The 18,833-nt window shown below is 42.8% G+C and overlaps 1 protein-coding gene across 2 annotated transcripts in view; it reads right to left on the reverse strand.

Annotated features, from left to right (window-relative positions):
* Positions 1-1,780: 1,780 nt before the first annotated feature.
* The window catches only part of HDAC11 (histone deacetylase 11), a 56,661-nt gene continuing 39,608 nt past the window's right edge, over positions 1,781-18,833 (reverse strand). The window contains exons 7-10 of one of the 2 annotated variants that reach the window (XM_030207766.1): positions 16,686-16,748; positions 8,983-9,079; positions 8,132-8,310; positions 1,781-3,770 (exon numbers count right to left, since the gene is read on the reverse strand). In XM_030207766.1, coding sequence (XP_030063626.1) covers positions 3,531-3,770; positions 8,132-8,310; positions 8,983-9,079; positions 16,686-16,748 — 579 coding nt within the window. In that variant the 3' untranslated portion in view covers positions 1,781-3,530. Of the gene's footprint in view, positions 3,771-8,100; positions 8,311-8,982; positions 9,080-16,685; positions 16,749-18,833 lie in introns of both variants that reach the window. The other variant, XM_030207767.1, reaches the window with a different exon arrangement.

Genomic DNA, 18,833 nt, shown 5'->3' on the forward strand with positions numbered 1-18,833 from the left:
CTCTCCCAAGTCCCACTCCCGACTCGCCACTGGATGCCCCAGCCCCCTCTCCCCCCTCCCGTACTCCGTGTTGTTGTTGCCGCCGCAGCACTGCTGGACCTCCTTGACCCCCCCACCTACCCCCCTCCGTCCTCTCCCGACACGCCGCTGGAACCCCACCTATCCCCCCTCTCCCCCTCCCGTACGCTGAGCGCTGCTGGACCTCCTAGACCACACCCATCCCCCCTCCTCTCCTGAGTCCCACTCCCGACTCGTCGCTGGACCCCCCTCCCGTACTCCGAGTCATCGCCGCTGCCGGGCTGCTGGACCTCCTTGACCCCCCACCCACCCCCTTCCGTCCTCTCCCAACTTGCCGCTGGACCTGGACCGCCAGCCAGCCCCCCACCCTCTCCCCCCTCCCGTTCTCCGAGTCGCCTCCACGCTGCTGGACCTCCTTGACCCCCACCCACCCCCTCCGTCCTCTCCCGACTCACCACTGGACCCCCAGCCAGCCCCCACCCTCTCCCCCCCTCCTGTACTCTGAGCGTTGCTGGACCTCCTAGACCCCCACCCATCCCCCTCCTCTCCCAAGTCCCACTCCTGACTCACCGCTGGACCCCCCCCAGCCACCAACCTCTCCCCCCTCCCGTTCTCCGAGTCATCACCGCTGCTGCTGTGCTGCTGGACCTCCTTGACCCCCCACCCACCCCCTCTGTCCTCTCCCGACGCGCCGCTGGACCTGGACCCGCCCAGCCAGCCCCCACCCTCTCCCCCTCCCATTCTCCGAGTCGCTGCCGTGCTGCTGGACCTCCTTGACCCTCCATCCTCTCCCGACTCGCCGCTGGACCTGGACCCCCAGCCAGCCCCCACCCTCTCCCATTCTCTGAGTCACCGCCGCACTGCTGGACCTCCTTGACCCCCCACCCACCCCCCTCCATCCTCTCCCAACTCACCACTGGACCCCCAGCCAGCCCTCACCCTCTCCCCCCCCCCCATACTCTGAGCGCTGCTGGATCTCCTAGACCCCCCACCCATTCCCATTCTCTGAGTCGCCGCCACACTGCTGGACCTCCTTGACCCCCCACCCACCCCCCTCGGTCCTCTCCCAACTCACCACTGGACCCCCAGCCAGCCCTCACCCTCTCCCCCGTACTCTGAGCGCTGCTGGACCTCCTAGACCCCACCCATCCCCCTCTTCTCCCGAGTCCCACTCCTGACTCACCGCTGGACCCCCCAGCCCCCACCCTCTCCCCCCTCCCGTTCTCCGAGTCATCACCGCTGCTGCTGTGCTGCTGGACCTCCTTGACCCCCCACCCACCCCCTCCATCCTCTCCCAACTCACCGCTGGACCTGGACCCCCAGCCAGCCCCCCACCCTCTCCCCCTCCCGTTCTCCGAATCGCTGCCGTGCTGCTGGACCTCTTTGACCCTCCCACCCCCTCCGTCCTCTCCTGACTCAACACTGGACCTGGACCCCCAGCCAGCCCCCATCCTCTCCTCCCTCCCATTCTCCGAGTCGCCGCCGTGCTGCTGGACCTCCTTAACCCCCCACCCACCCCCTCCTCTCCGCTGGACCCCCAGCCCCCACCCTCGCACCCCTCCCGTACTCCGAGTTGCCACGTTGGACCTCCTGGACTCCCCACCCACCCCCCTCCTCTTCCGAGTCCCGACTCGCTGCTGGCCTGGACCCCCCAGCCCCCACCCTCTCCCCTCCCGTACCGTACTCTTAGTCTCCTTCTCCGACTCCGTCCATATCGGACTCAGGGGGAGGGCGGGGTTACGTACGTGACGTTAAAAATTTGAAGCCACTTTTCATCTACACTGTTGCTTTGTTTTGAGTGTACTGCTGGGGGGGAGGGAGTTTTCATTGGATCAAATACACCCCAGCTGACTTCAGCATATGGTCCAAGAAGAAAATATAAAACCCTAGAGCATTCTCAGTTCTCTGGCTCTCTTTCCTCTCTGCTGCTTCCTGATCTGCACCTCTATGGACCTTCACTGAATCCCTGGGCCTTGCTGGACTTCACACACATCCAAGATAAGATTCTCTCCAGGTTCCAGTAACAACTCTGCAACAAAAAGACTTCTTCTCCAGCAAGGCCCATCTTCACCATTCCAATCAGCGGCCTCCATAATCAAAGTGAGTTACTATTAGTCCAGCTTAATTTATAATTCAGACTTTCTAACAATATATTTATCTTGTAGCACATTTCTCTTGTGTAAGATCCTTAAAAACTGCCTCTTTTCAATATTATTGCATTACCAGTATTGCATATAAACCTTTTAAAGTTAAGTATCTGGTCTTTATGTTCTGAGCACATGTCCTTAAACCTAAAATGCAGGTTAATGTACTTCCCCAAATTTATCCTTTCATTCCTCCCCCTTTTTTTTTACATCTTATAATTTTTACATTTTTTCACCATTACTAATATAACCTACACATTGGGCAGTGAAAAAATTGGAGGGGTATGCAGATTCCCTCAATAAAACGTAACAAAATGAAGTTTCCCTGAGGCCATGTTGCGAAATGCTGGTCAACATTAAATCACATCTAGAATGATAGATTCACTGTGTAGCTGGTTTTAAAAATCAGACTTAAAATTATATGTTATTTTACTAATTCTTTAAATAATGCTTTTTGTGTTCACAGAAAAAATATTAACAGGAAGTTTTTGTAACCAATGATTAAAAGTTGCAGACACTGAACATTCTATCTGCTTTGTTGAATTACCATATTTGAGGTCTTTTCCTTGCAGAAGAGGAAACATTTTTGAAGTTAAGGGAGATGGTTTAATCTGGTGGGGATCTGTGGCTCGTTGAATGTCTCTTTCACTCTCATTTGGAAAATGCAAGATTAAGACTGTGCATCAAAAATACAGGAAAGGTTGAAATATGAAATTTTCAAAAACAAACTGAACTGAGATTCTGTTTACATGAGAAACAATATAAATGCAAATTATTATAATTAGTGTTAATTCCTATGCCATTAGAAATGTGATCTATGAAACTGGATCCATGCTACACAAAGTATCAATCTTCACAAAAACTGATGGCACTGGTAACATACAGGAAAATGAATGTGGAAGAACAGTAATAATATCCATTCAAAATCCAGTATTCAAAAGTTCTGATACAAAGAACTTAGGGCTTGGGACTAGAAGCTGACCAAATTTCGGTTTCAGTTTTGGCACTGAAACTGACCAATATCTGGGTTTGGGTTTCTGCCAAAAATGCCACGGACCTACCTTGTACAGACCCTTGTGGTGTAGTGGTGTCTTCAAGGCAGGAGCATCCTGAAGTACACCTGCCCCCTTCCTCTGCACTGAAAAAACGGTGGCCACGACTTCCCGTGGTAGTCTTGCAACACTTCCGCAGAAGGTCATGATTGCCATTTTGGAATTGAGAATGGCCATTTTTTTTTCAGCACAGCGGACCAGGGTATGGGGGATGCAGCCTCTTGGAGGGTGAAACACGGCCACATCGGGCATCTTGAGCAATAAATATTTGTTTCTTCAGTTTAGTGGTCTGTTCTGTTTGTGGTTTGCCCTCTAACTACAAGGACAGGCCAGTTAAATCTGAGATACATTCTGTAATCATCAATTCCACCTTGGGGTTTTCAGCTGCAATAGTTGAAAGCTTTTTGTCAATAAGCCCCAGGTTGTGTAAATTAAGGATGGAATCAGCAATTATCCGTGCTGTCCTCTTCTGATAGCCTCCAGATGTCACCATTAAGATAGGAATCTTGTGCCTTCTGGCAGTCAAGAATACTATTTCATCTCTCTTAATAATGCCCTGAAATTGTAAAATGCAAATAAATAATCAAAAGTAAGTTGAAGGCAAGAGGCTGCTACTTCTCTGTTTTCTGGGTTACTATTCTGTTTATTCCTAGTTCTTGTATATTTATTTATTTATTTGTAGCATTTGTATCCCACATTTTCCCACCAATTTGCAGGCTCAATGTGGCTTACATTATGCCGTAATGGCGGTTGCCATTTCCGGGTAGTAGCATTACAAATGGTATTGCACCTTAATGCATACATACATGGTAAAGAATAATACTTTATGGTATTGAATGAAGGTTCCTGAGTAATAAATAGGATTATAACATACATTAGGGTCTCTCTATAGTTGATGACCTATTTGACATAAGGTTTAAGTGCTTGATCATTAATAGCAAGGAGGTTGATCAGTCATGTGATAAGTTTTCGGATTTGTATAGCTCATGTGTAGTGTTATTATTTAGTATTTAAGATGGATGTTTATGGTATGCCTTCTTGAAAAGATCTGTTTTCAGTTGCCTTCGGAAGATGGTTAAGTCTTGCGTTATTTTTATGACCTTCGGTAGTGCGTTCCACAGCTGCGTGCAAATGTATGAGAAGCTGGTCACATATTTGGATTTATATTTTAGCCCTTTACAGTTGGGATAGTGGAGACTAAGGAATGTGCGTGATGATCTTTTTGTGTTCCTAATAGGCAAGTCTATAAGGTCTGACATATAGGTTTTATTGGATTTTTATTGGATTTCATTCAGAGGAAATAAATGTGGCATAATACATACATTTTATTTATAAGGCAGAATGCATAGTTCTGCTATAAACATAGTTTCTGTAAGTCAAGTATATTACGATGGCTTAACAGCCCACGAACATCAGAACATTTTGCAACCCAAGGCATTAATCCCTGGATTCTATATAAAGGCGCCGAGATTGTGATACCAAAAACTAAGCGTGGATGCGTGATATGTGTGCATCTTAATCAGTTAATGAGTCATTAACTAGCAATTAATTAATGGTATCAATTCTTGTAGTTAATTGGCAATAACTGAGATGTGTGCTCACATCTGTCTGCATGCTATTCAATAATTCCATGCACCTAAATATTCTAGAACACAACTCAAAAGGAGGTATTAGTCAGGGCATGGGTGTTCTGAAAAGTTGTGCGCAGGGTTATAGAATAGTCCTATTTCCACGTCAAAATGCCAGGAGTTGGGGGCTTATTCAAATTACAACCCACCAAACCCCCCCGAAAAGTAAATCGGAGTAAATCGCTTATGATTACGATCTTTAAAAAATTTGTAAATCCTGCAATGAATGAATATGTTTGGGACAGTATTAGGATATAGGAGTTGGGGGCTGGCATTTTACCTGGTATAAACTATGGGCACGGGAATCAGCGTGGAGCGCTAGTCTATAAATGGCACTTAGCCCAGAGCACTGTTTATAGAAATGGAAATGGGACTTGATATACAGCCTTTCTGTGGTATTTTGCAACTACATTCAAAGCGGTTTACATATATTCAGGTACTTATTTTGTACCAGGGGCAATGGAGGGTTAAGTGATTTGCCCAGAGTCATAAGGAGCTGCAGTGGGAATCAAACCCAGTTCCCCAGGATCAAAGTCAACTGCACTAACTGCTAGGCTACTCCTCCACTCAGAATAACACTGTGATAAACATGATCCACAAGGTTCTAATCAACAGAGAAAGAGGGCAAGAGAGAGGTGTAATTTGTTATACTGCAAATATTTCTATTGAATTTGTAAGTATTATATTCATGTGCATGTGACACACTAACAAAGCAGCAGAAATAGTGTTGGCAGAAAAACCTAGTGTTTAGCACAGTGAGCTGAGAACTGGGCAAGCCAAGGTTCAGATCCCACTGTTGTTCCTTATGATCTTGGGAAGTCACTTAGGGGCCCTTTTACTAAGCCGTGTAAGCGTCTAAGCGCGTCCAACATGTGCCAAAATGGAGTTACCACCAGACTACCTTGCGGTAATTTCATTTTTGGTGCACGTCCGATACGCGCGTCTGAAAAATATATTTTTTGGGGAGGGCACATAACGGACATTCGCAAAGTGGCATTTGCCGCACGTAGGTCATCATCGCCCGGTTACCGCGTGAGTCTTTACCACCAGGTCAAAGGCTGGTGGTAAGGTCGCAGACCCAAAATGGACGCACGGCAATTTTCATTTTGCCGCAAATCCATTTTCGACCCCCCTCCCCCCAAAAGGCTTTTTTTTTATATAGGCGCGCTAAAGAATGGATCGGCGAGCGCCCTAAACCCTCACCTACACTACTGAAAGCCATTTTTCAGCGCGCCTTAGTAAAAGGACCCCTTAACTCTCCATTGCCTTAGGTGCAAATTTACAGGGCAATTCTATAAACTGGCAGCTAGAGGTACATCTCACTTATCTGCATCAAAGGTGCCATTAATTTATTGGGTTTCTGCCAGGTACTTCTGACCTGGATTGGCCACTGTGAAAGCAGGATACTGGGTTAGATGGACCATTGGTGTGATCTAGTATGGCTATTCTTATGTTCTTAGGCCCACTCAGGGCTCGATTTACTGAAGAGTGCTACCAGGTATTAAGGTACATTATTTACCACACAGTCCATTTAATACAATGGAATATATTTCTTAATAAACACATATTAGTGTGCAGAGATGTCAAGTTACACATTTCTAGGCTGGAAACCTTTTTGCCAGTCCTGGTTTTGAACTTATATCCTATGGCAGTGTGGGATTTGTAGCGCCCGATTCTGCCTATTGAAATCAGTGCCGCAAGTCTCATAATGCACCAGGATGTGCTGGTCAGGAATCTAGGACTGTCCTAAAATCTCCAGTCTGGAACTGGTCAACTTGGCATCTCTGAGTGTGGTCTTTTACTAAAGCTTAGGCTCGAGTTATCTGCAGCAAGGCCCATTTTATTCCTATGGGCCCTGCTACAGATAACACGAGCTAAGCTTTAGTAAAAGATCCTCTGAGTGTGGTATACACTTCAGTAAACCTAGCCCTCATCTGAATGGATGGGACTAGATCCCATCTGTATACACACATACACGGCAGAAACACTTGCTTTTAAAACACTGTTACCATCTACTAGAAAGCTAACAGGCAAACAAAAATGTTTTAGGTGAAAGCATAAGATTACAAATCCTAAGAGGCCCTTTTACTAATGGGAGCTAAGCCTTAATGCATAGTGTACGAGAGAAAAGGCTTACTGCTAAAGGCTTTAACAGTAATTGCTCTGTTTCCATGTGCTAAACGCGCATTAACTAATTTTTTAATGTTTTTTTCTAAGAGGGTGTAGCATGGGCAGAGGGTGGGCATTCTTCTCTCGTCAAACGGCTAGTGCATTCTGATCAGCGTGTAGTAACTGGTTAACACAGGGTTAATGCAGGAGCACTTAGTGTTCCCACATTCATTTTTTGCAGGTCTCACACGCTAATGGAAACATTAGAGCGGGACCTGCATAAGTTATATATATATAAAGCACCAGTTTATACAGTAGCATGTAACTGGAACTACTGTTTTGGTCAGGACCATCTTTTTTGATCATGTCTTCACCTCATGTGCTTAGCAATTAATACATGTTTAACACTATGTATGTAACTATTGTCACTCGACTTGGATAAAGGCGAAACATAAGGGGCCCTTTTACTAAGCAGCGTAAGCGTCTACATGCGCCAAAATGGAGTTACTGCGTGGCTCTTGCGTTAATTTCATTTTTGGCGCGCATCCGAAAATAATTTTTATTTCAGATGCACGTTTTGGGCACGTGCCAAGTGGTATTTGACGCGTGTAGGTCATTGCTGCCCAGCTACTGCATGAGACTTTACCGCTAGGTCAATAGCTAGAGGTAAGGTCTCAGACCCAAAATAGACGAGCGACAATTTTCATTTTGATACACGTTTTTGGCAAATATTTTAAAAATGGTATTTTTTGCAGGTGCGCTGACAAATGATTCTGCTTGCGCCCAAAACACATGTCTACACTACCGCCGGCCATTTTTCAGTGTACCTTGGTAAAAGGACCCCTAAATGTAGTAAATAAATAAATAAAAGCATTAACAACTGCCATGATAAATCTGGGCTTAACTCGTGGGAATTTCCCGAGTTAGCATGCGGTAACCTCAGATTTTACTGCAGTTCTGTAAAAGGACCCCTGTGTTTTCAATCCTGTCAATGCTGTGATTAGTTCAAAACTCTCTTCACAAGCCTCTAGTTCAGAAAACAAATTTCTAACTAGTCCTCGTGTATATACCAGAATTCAGCGCTGAATCCGCTAAACTTGACATATTATAATATTTGCTATGTACTGTTTTAATTCACTCCTAGAATACCTGTCAACCTATGGCCACCGATTTTACTAACTTGAGGTGAAATAGCCAGTCCTCCAAGTGGATCTCCATCTAAAACGTCCGTGCCGGCATTGTAAACGATGATGTCTGGTCTCACTTCATTCAGTGCCCCCTCCACCTGCGTTTCTACCTTCTGAAGATATTCTCTGTCCTCTGTGCCCCAGTCCAATTCAATCCTGCGCTTTATCGCACCTTCAAATGAGAGTTTGAAAATTTATTTATTTACTTATTTATTGGGATTTATTAACCACCTTTATGATGATATTCACCCAAGACGGTGTATAAGCAGGTATAGTTTAACAAAAATACTACAATTTTAACAGCATAACAATAGTAAAATGACAATGTACAAAATATATTTGCTCGAAGGTAAGTCAGAAAGAGAACTGAATGAGGGCGGAATACAAAGCTTTGCTGGTGGTGGTCTACTTGCGTTTGTCCTCAGGACAGCTTGACCTAATCACAGTTCTATGATTTCACATATGCAGAGTTGAGTTTCAGTTCTTTTGGTTTGAGGTAGTAATTTGACCCCTGATGTAGGCGTTGTTATACACCGAAACACGGACCGAGTCAGGCCCCTCCATATTTGCATCAATAAAGGATTGTTACATAATATCTCCAGCGTTGGATTCGTCCTTGTTCAGCCTCTACTTTTGTCTGCAGGTGCATGAAGTCCATCCCTCTGGACTTACCTGCTGAAGTCCGGAGGGATGGACTTCATATTCTTGGAGGAAACAACTGATTGGACAGCTGAGCAGCACAAAATCCATTAAAAATTGTCAGAAAATCTTTTTTATGAACCTTATAAGAACTTTGTCTTTGAATTTATCAAGTTCATCCTATTATATGCTATACCCTACTTACCTTTGGCGAATCCATCTCCAGGATAAATGTTTCTATTGTAGACATCCATAATATATACTCTGTCGTCATGCATGAAATCTCGTTCATGGCCGTTCCCCTAAGTGAAAGAAAGTCATTTTCCTAACAATTGGCATCTCAGAAAAGTTTCAAATATTTTGCTTCTTTTGAAATTTAGGTCAATTTCTGAATCAACAGTAATAAAATCTCAAATGTCAAAGCTAATGAGGAATTCTGCATGCTTTGAGCACTGCCACTAATAATTATCATTCGGTTTTCTTAATATTCCCTTACTGTCTTTCCTCCATTGGTGTGGCTACCCTGTTAAGCTATTACAGGGGCAATTCTATAAATGGGTTCCTCAATGATACACATTATGCGCCAATTCTATAATGATAGCTACAGCACAAATTTCATTACAGAATAGAGGCATAAAGCTACACCCGTGAACACAAAGAGGCGTATTTTCAAAGCGCTTAGACTTACAAAGTTGCATAGTGACCTATGGAACTTTTAAGTCCAAGTGCTTTGAAAATGAGCCCCACAGTTAGGCACACTCATATCAGGTCAATGGAAGTTGTAAAACATGAAACCAATATTACTCAGTTTGCCCTAAAGCATAACAGTAACCCTAGAGATTATCTAAAGAGGATATATTTTAAAAAGGGACAGCCCAGGGTGCCTACAGTGATGGTCTTCCTCCTTAAATGGCTCTTATCATAGGTTTCAAGCATGGTCGCCCCCCTTGCTTTTGATTTTACAGTGCGCATGTAATTTGAATATAATTTCCTTTGAGCATCGGCGAGCTAGGTTTCTGCGCTGTTCCGGCAGTATGGTTTCTGCTCTGTTGGATTACAGTAGCAGTTCCGAGTAGCGGCCTGTGAGGAAAGAGTATGGGTGAGTAGGCTAGGAAGACAGTGGGGGAGGAAGAATGGAAGAGGTAGTGGAGAGGGTTCAATACAATGTGGAACCTCACGTAATAGCACCTACACCCATTTCTCACCTCTTGCAATCAAAAAACTGCAAGACATACACACAACACCCCCATAAAGTAACAATAATAAGTTACACAATTATAAAACATGCTCTTTTAAGTTGTGCAATTATAGACTTGTTTTCCCTGCATTTTGTTTTCTTGTAATAATTGACTCTTGGAGGGTTCTGTTTATGCAAGACAAACACTGAATATGACATAGCTGACCAGTGAATTCTAATCCAGACCTCGGTTTCAAATAAAGAAGAAAATCTAGACCTGGAAAACCTTTGACTATAAAATCAAATTCATTAATGCAGAACGATCCACTTAATTAGAATACCTATCGATTTGCAATGACTATCAAAATCATATTCATTAATGCAGATCAACCTGCTTACTTAGAATACCTATCAATTTGGCTGTTTGATAACTTTTCTATATATTTTTATGCTATACAGTTCTTTTACAATACCATTTGTTTAATCTGTCTTTAATTTGCTTATATGAAAGAACAATAAGTTTGCTATTGCTTTCAGTAGACACATTTAATCAAACATGTTCTGTAATCTTACCACACGATGGAGCCCTTATTCAAATTAACTGATGTCACAATGCCATTGCAAGAATGCTCAAAAGTTATTACTACATCAATAGATAAGAAAGCAGGATTCTTGCTAACCGACTGTCTGCAGAAACATTAACCTCCGGATTCTATAAATAGTGCGCAAATTTCTGTGCACGAAAACTGAATGCTATCCTGAGTTGCACACACATCTAAGATGGCATTAATTTGGATTTGTGCCTGCGTCTTGCTAAGTGCTATTCTATAAAGATTTGCATTTAAATCTTATAACTTGCAACTCAAAAGGGGGCGTGGCTAAAGGAAAGGCATGGACAAGATACGGGTATTCATTACAGATGCGCCCAGTATTACTGAATACCGTGAATCCGTGTCTAGATTACACATCAGGATTAATAGTCCTAAGATTTAGAACTTTATCAATAAAAGTGAGTTTAATGAATTGCAGGTCTTTTTAGTGAATGCAAAAAGTGAGCCAGAGAGGAGGAGTGGCCTAGTGGCTAGAGCACCGGTCTTGCAATCCAGAGGTGGCTGGTTCAAACCCCACTGCTGCTCCTTGTGATCTTGGGCAAGTCACTTAACCCTCCATTGCCTCTGGTACAAACTAGATTGTGAGCTCTGCTGGGACAGAGAAATATCCAGTGTACTTGAATGTAACTCACCTTGAGCTACTACTGAAAAAGGTGTGAGCAAAATCTAAATAAATAATAAAAAAATAATAAGTGGACTATGGAAAGCTTATGTGCAAAGGGGCAAACCCTCACCTCATTCTTCTACCTGGAAGCACCCAAAGAGTAAATCATGTCCTGACAAGTTGGCAGCTTAAAGTTTTCAATTAAACTAGGGTAAAAAGGTTACTTCAACTGAATTTATTTCCAAGCTAAGATTACATGGCAGGTCATGTGATCCATCGGTGCCAATCTACTGAAAATACATCCCTTTGAAGGGAAGCAAAAGGTTAGTTTTCAAGGTAGAATACTGAAGATAAGATTTTTATAAATAGTATCAAACTATCACTCAAACTTAAGTTGTGTTGACTGTCAACACATTACGGAGACCCTACATTTTAGCTGTTGGGGCAATAACATTGACTGAGCCAGAAGGAAAGGAGATAAATAGTTAATAGAGATGAGGGTAGGGAAAAGATAGAATGGTATGAAAGAAGGAGTTGAGAGGGTTAATGTTGAAGTGTGGGTAGGGTAGTAACAGGAGAAGAAAGCTGATTGGATGATAAGGGGGGGGGGGTGAGGATTGGTGGTTGTCATAGGAATGGTTGTGGGTAAACAGAAGGGTTTTTGGCGGTTTAAAATCATTATTTGGGTGGGCAGGAGCTGGTGAGGGTAGATGAGGGGTTATGATTTTGTGCCCTTCCCACCCGCCCTGTGTTGTGTGGTTTGTCTAATTACAATGGATAGTTGGTGACAAGTTGTGGGTTTATTTTATAATGATTTTGGTGGGATGGTTATAGTGGGTATGTGAGTTTGGGTGGGGAATGGGAGGTCGGTAGCAGCTTTTGAGTCGGCCGGATATTTGTGGATATTGGTTAAAAGATATTTTGATAGAAAAAGTAACTTGTGGGCGGAACCGCCATGAGTGAGATGTGGCTTGACGGTACCGTGAGTCACATAGAATAAAGGGGGTAATTTTGGACAAGTCAGAGAGCTAGTTTCGTTACTGAATGGCTCTGAACTGTTAAACCGCTCTGGGAATGCTAACACTGATATGGAAGAATTTAATGCATTGGGTAAAGGTTAAGTTATAGAATTGAGTTATATATTTATATATGGTTAATAAAGCTGCGGCCAAAATGATGAGTTGTGGTATTATTATTTATAAATTAATAGATTGTAAGATGAGGACTGATGATGTGCGAATGTCAATGTTAACATATAAACGTCACATCCTTTCATCTTTAAAAATGATCTCTTCTCTTGATGGACTATTTACTTGCTGATCAACGTTACTAAAAGGCTAGATCAGTTACCGACAGTGGCTGATTAAGTAAACAGCATGTTAGAAATTATAGAAAAGGACCAAAGTTTGCTGCTGTCAAAGGATCTGAAGGTTGTTTGAGATGGGGGGGGGGGGGGGGGGGGGGAGTGGTTTGTTTTCACGAGGGGGAAAAAAGTCCCAGCTCACTAGATACAGTATTACTGATTATTGAAAGAAGGAAAGGCCTAACTGGATGTTTTGAATTAGGGCTGGGCTGTTATCTACAGGTGTATAGTTAATCCTAACTGTAGAGGAAACTAGTCAGTCAAAGTGAAAATCTCTGGCCAAATTAAAAGACTACCAAGTGTGAAAGATTTGGGGTACCTGGATTGTCTATAGATTGTGGGGAAGAAGCTGTTAAATTCAAAACAAATAGCAAGTTTGAGATTTAGGACTTTATCAATAAAAGTGAGTTTGATGAATTGCAGGCCTTTTTAGAGAATGCAAAAAGCGAGCCGGTTAATGAAGTGTATTTAAATTTTCAGAAAGTTTTCAACAAAGTCCCTTATGAGAGACTTCTGAGAAAACTGAAAAGCCGTGGGATAGGAGGCAATGTTGTGGACTGGGAATCATGTAAGTACCTGTATGATATGAGGGGATCTGGGTGACACATATACATAAAAACTTAAGGGCTTTATTGACTACCTATCCCATCAAGTTTTCTCTTTCACTGGAGATCTGCTAACGTCTAGGTACTCTTGAGTAAGCTATACAGCTTTTTAGTTGTAGCATCAATTTATCAAAGTTACTACTGTATAGTGTTGTAAAGTCCTGTTTGGACACAAGCCCCTGGATTCTATATATGGTGCCCAGATCTAGAATACGCTTTGATTTCTGCAAGGAAATTAAGGCGCCATATATAGAATCCTGGGGTGAAAGGGCAATTTTTCAACAGGGCACCCAAATTCAAGTGCCAATTGAGCGCACAGGTGTACAGAGCATTGGCACTTTTACAGGAACGTGTATTCTTCTGTACATAAATGGCAGCAAAACACTTCAGAGCTATTCTGGAAGGCCACGTGCAAGTGGCCCAGCGCATAAATGCAACAGGGGCACTCATAGGAGTGGAGGATGGGAGAGGCTTACAGAATATAGTATGTTATGTGCACCCTTGCCACATCTGGGCGCCCCAAGTTACACCAGGTCTATGGCTTATGTAACTGCCGGCTCCTAAATGTAATGTGCACCATTACTGGGTTACACTGGTGTTCTATAACAGAATCCAGACACCCAGCTAATTGGAGGTGCTCATTAATAGAACTATAAGTATAAGGGCAACTCTATGAACTGGGCACCTGCATTTATTTGCACAAGTTCACACTTACCCATGAAAGAACCAGCACGGTGCCTAAAGGATATTTTGTAACAGTGCACATAAGTGGTAAAGGGGGGTGAATCTATAAAGGGTGCTAAAAATTATGCACTCAAAATCTGTGTGCTAAGATAGTGTTCTATAGAGGCATTTGGGCACCCAGATTCCATTATAGAACAAAGGTTAATTTGGTATTTGGATGCTTAACTTTAGACTCCAACATTTACGCAAGGTGATGCATGTGGGAAAAAAGAACCCGAATTATAGCTACGTCATACAAGGTTCCACGTTAGGAGTTACGGACCAAGAAAGGGATCTGGGTGTCGTCTTCGATAATACACTGAAACCTTCTGCTCAGTGTGCTGCTGCGACTAGGAAAGCGAATAGAATGTTGGGTATTATTAGGAAAGGTATGGAAAACAGGTGTGAGGATGTTATAATGCCATTGTATCGCTCCATGGTGCGATTGCACCTTGAGTATTGTGTTCAATTCTGGTCGCCGCATCTCAAGAAAGATATAGTAGAATTGGAAAAGGTGCAGCGAAGGGCGACTAAAATGATAGCGGGGATGGGACGACTTCCCTATGAAGAAAGACTAAGGAGGCTAGGGCTTTTCAGCTTGGAGAAGAGACGGCTGAGGGGAGACATGATAGAGGTATATAAAATAATGAGTGGAGTGGAACAGGTGGATTTGAAGCGTCTATTCACGCTTTCCAAAAATACTAGGACTAGGGGGCATGCGATGAAACTACAGTGTAGTAAATTTAAAACAAGTCAGAGAAACGTTTTCTTCACCCAACACATAATTAAACTCTGGAATTCGTTGCCGGAGAACGTGGTGAAGGTGATTAGCTTGGCAGAGTTTAAAAAGGGGTTAGACGGTTTCCTAAAGGACAAGTCCATAAATCACTACTAAATGGACTTGGGAAAAATCCACAATTCCAGGAATAACATGTATAGAATGTTTGTACGTTTGGGAAGCTTGTCGGGTGCCCTTGGCCTGGATTGGCCACTGTCGGGGACAGGATGCTGGGCTCGATGGACCCTTGGTCTTTTCCCAGTGTGGCATTACTTATGTACTTATGTACGCCATTTAAAAGACAGGTGTAAATGTTGGCACCTACGCTCCCAACTTACAGTATTCTATAAGTTTAGGGCTGGATTCAGTAAATGGTACCAAAAATAATCGGAGCTGAATGGTATTCTGTAACAGTCATACTAGGATGAGTGCTTTTTACAAAAGCATGTAGAGCTGGGATGCATGCTCAACTTTGGGTGCAATGAGTTACACCAGGTGTAAATTCCAGCACGCAAGTTGGGCACGGATCTGCACTGTTCTATAACATCTTAATGGAACGCCACGGACATCTGTATCGCTCAATGGTGCAATCACATTTCAAATACCGTGTGCTGTTCTGGTCACTGCATCTCAAAAAGATATAGCAGAATTAGAAAAGCTACACAGAAGGGTGATGAAAGTGATAAAGGGTATGGGATGACTTCCCTATGAGGAAAGGATAAAGTGGCTATGGCTCTTCAGCTTCGAGATGAGATAGGTGAGGGGAGATATGATAGAGGTCTATAAAATACTGAGTGGAGTGGAATGGGTAGACATGAATCGTTTGTTTACGCTTTCCAAAAATACTAGGACCAGGAGGCATGCAATGAACTTACTAACTAGTAAATTTAAAACAAAATTGGAGAAAATAGTTCTTCATTCAACACGTAATTAAACTCTGGAATCCATTGCCAGAGAATGTGTTAAAAGCAGTTAGCTTAACAGGGTTTTACTGTTCTGGGATCTTGCCAGGTACTTCTGACCTGGATTGACCACGATTGGAAACAGGATACTGGACTTGATGAACCTTTGGTCGGCCCCAGTATGGCAACGCTTATATTCTTATGACCTTCCTCCCATTGTTACATCCCTCCTTTGCAGATCCATGCGGAAACACTTAGGCACTATTCAATAAATGGGTGCGGATCTGACGTTTCTGCCCTGTTTCAGTACCTTGCATCTGTTAGAATACTTTTCTGAACCGAAAACTCAAGGTTAGGGACCATATATAGAATTCCCCTGTTAGTGCCTAAATGTGTGACCCGCCCATGCCCCACCCACATTCACACCCCCCTTTGCAGTTACATGCTAATGTACTTAGGTGCTAATTTATAGAATACACCTAAGCACAGTTAGGCACTGAGGTTTATCTCCATTTGGGCGCCTAAAATTAGGTGCCTAAATGGTACCTAACTTGTGTCGCCTGATATAGAATTTGGGGGATAGTGCATAAATGTAAGAAGGTGTATAACTGGCAAGGCTCCCACTTGTGCATACAACTTAAAAATATGATCAGTTACACGCATCCCTGCTGCGTTTCCGTGACCACAACCTGGTGTAACCGTGGCCTCGTAAATGTAAAGTTAGCTGATACCGGGCTATGCTCGTATTTTATAATGGAATCTGAGCAGCCAGATGCCATTACACAATAGGCTCTCGTTGTGCAGCACTGGGGCATCTAAACGGAGGTGCTTACTTGTACAATTGCCCTCTAAATACAGAACTCAAGCTGGAATCCAAAATTATTTAAACAGAGACACTGCAGTGATTCACATATTTGTTTTGCTAAATTTACCTTACTACAGTCGATTGCTGCATTCAGAATACCAGCAGAAACAATTATGAGTACTGCAGTCCAAAATACAGAAGTCTACTTATTGACCTCCACCAAAAATAGAATCATATCATCTCAGTACTAACGACTCTATTATAGCTGCCAATACCAAATGGATTTTCTATTTTGACTCTGTCAGTTTCTGTGTCTACAAATCATCAATATGCTACTTACTTGATGTGCATCCAGATCTATGATGGTAGCTTTAGATACACCTTCCACCCGATCAAACAGAAACTGCAATTAAAAGAATGTATACAAGCAGTGGATATCCAAGAAAAACAAAAACAAATCACAAACAACAGCTGAGCCCTTGTCTGTTTATTTTAATTCACTGCTGTAACAGGACCTATCCAGATCGTATTATTTCTCATGTGTCAAAAACCAGAGTGCGTCACCTATAGAAAAAATTCTTGGGATAACAAACAAACTCAGGTTTACACTGCTTTCTAAATATATTGTTGTATGTAACAAAAGACAAATACATTTCAAGTGTAATTGTTTACCCCATTTGAGCATGCTTCTTATGTTTATGAGACTGGGAGACTGGATATAAAAAAATGACAGATGACATTTAATGTGAGCAAGTGCAAAGTGATATATGTGGGAAAGAGGAACCCAAACTATATCTATATGACGCAAGGTTACATATTAGGAGTCACCACCCAGGAAAAGAATCTAGTTGTCATTGTTGATATGTTGAAACCCTCTGCTCAGTCTGCAGCGGTGACTAAGTTAGGAATTATTAGGAAAGGGATGGAGAAAAAAAACTGAGAATATTATAATACTTTTGAATCGCTCCATGGTGCAATTGCACCTCGAATATTGTGTGGAATTTTGGTTGCTACATCTCAAAACAGATATAGCAGAATTAGAAAAACTATAAAGAAGGGTGAAGAAAATGATAAAGGGGAAGGGATGACTTTCCTATGAGGAAAGGCTAAAGCGGCCAGGGCTCTTCAGCTTGGAGAAGAGACGGCTGAGGGGAGATATGATAGATAACGCTGAGTGGAGTGAAAATGGTAGACGTGAATCACTTGCTTACTCTTTCCAAAGATACAAGGACTAGAGTGCATACAATGAAGCTACTAAATAGTACATTTAGAACACGTCAGAGAAAATAGTTCTTCAGTCAACATGTAATTCAACTCCGGAATTCATTACCAGTGAACATGGTAAAAGCAGTTAGCTTAAATGGGTTTTAAAAAACAGGTTTGGCGAAGTTCCTAAAAGAAAAGTTTATAAACCATTACTAAGATGAACTTGAGAAAATCTACTGCTTATTCTTAGGATAAGCAGCATAAAATCTGTTTTATTCTTTTGGGATCCTGCTATTCCACTGTATCTTGTTCTTTCATAAGTATATAGGATGTACATATATTATATACTTATGGAATAACAGGATACCGTGTCAGAAATATACATATTAAAACAGCACAGTAGAAACATCATATAACATAAATATGATAAACATCAGCAGGGTAGAAATGATATAGCATAATAGGCAGAATACCACAGATATGATACAGATATCAGCAACACAAATTAAATCCCTTTAATAGGCAACATATTAGACACAACATCAGCACAATACGAGCATGTATTAGAGCACTCAAATAAAATGGAGAAGATGTCTCTGTGCTAGAAACGTATTTGCTTTGATAGTCAAACCTAATGCTATTATGACACAAATTTAGGAGGCCTTTTACTAAAGTTATTTTCTCTCAGTTGCTTGATTTCATTGAGAAGACTTGTGTCCATCCATGCAAATATGGCTTTCGGTAGGACCACCATATGGAAAAACTTTATGTTGCTTAGAGGAGCATAATCGAACGGGGATGACCATCTGTAAGGGCGACCATCTCTAAGGACGTGCCGGCGAAGGGGCAGGGAAACCCATATTATCGAAACAAGATGGGCGTCCATCTTTCATTTCGATAATACGGTCGGGGATGCCCAAATCCCAACATTTAGGTCGACCTTAGAGATGGTCATCTTTAGGTTGTCCTTAGAGATGATCGTCTCTGGTTTTCGGCGATAATGGAAACCAAGGACGCCCATCTCAGAAACGACCAAATCCAAGCCATTTGGTCGTGGGAGGAGCCAGCATTCGTAGTGCACTGGTCCCCCTTACATGCCAGGACACCAACTGCACACCTAGGGGGCACCGCAGTGGACTTCAGAAATTGCTCTCAGCTGCATAGCTCCCTTACCTTCGGTGCTGAGTCCCCCAACCCCCCCCCCCACCCAAAACTCACTCCCCACAACTGTACAACACTACCATAGCCCTAAGGGGTGAAGAGGGCATCTGCATATGGGTAC

Source organism: Microcaecilia unicolor, chromosome 6, assembly GCF_901765095.1.
Source record: "Microcaecilia unicolor chromosome 6, aMicUni1.1, whole genome shotgun sequence".
In the NCBI taxonomy this organism is placed as follows: domain Eukaryota; kingdom Metazoa; phylum Chordata; class Amphibia; order Gymnophiona; family Siphonopidae; genus Microcaecilia; species Microcaecilia unicolor.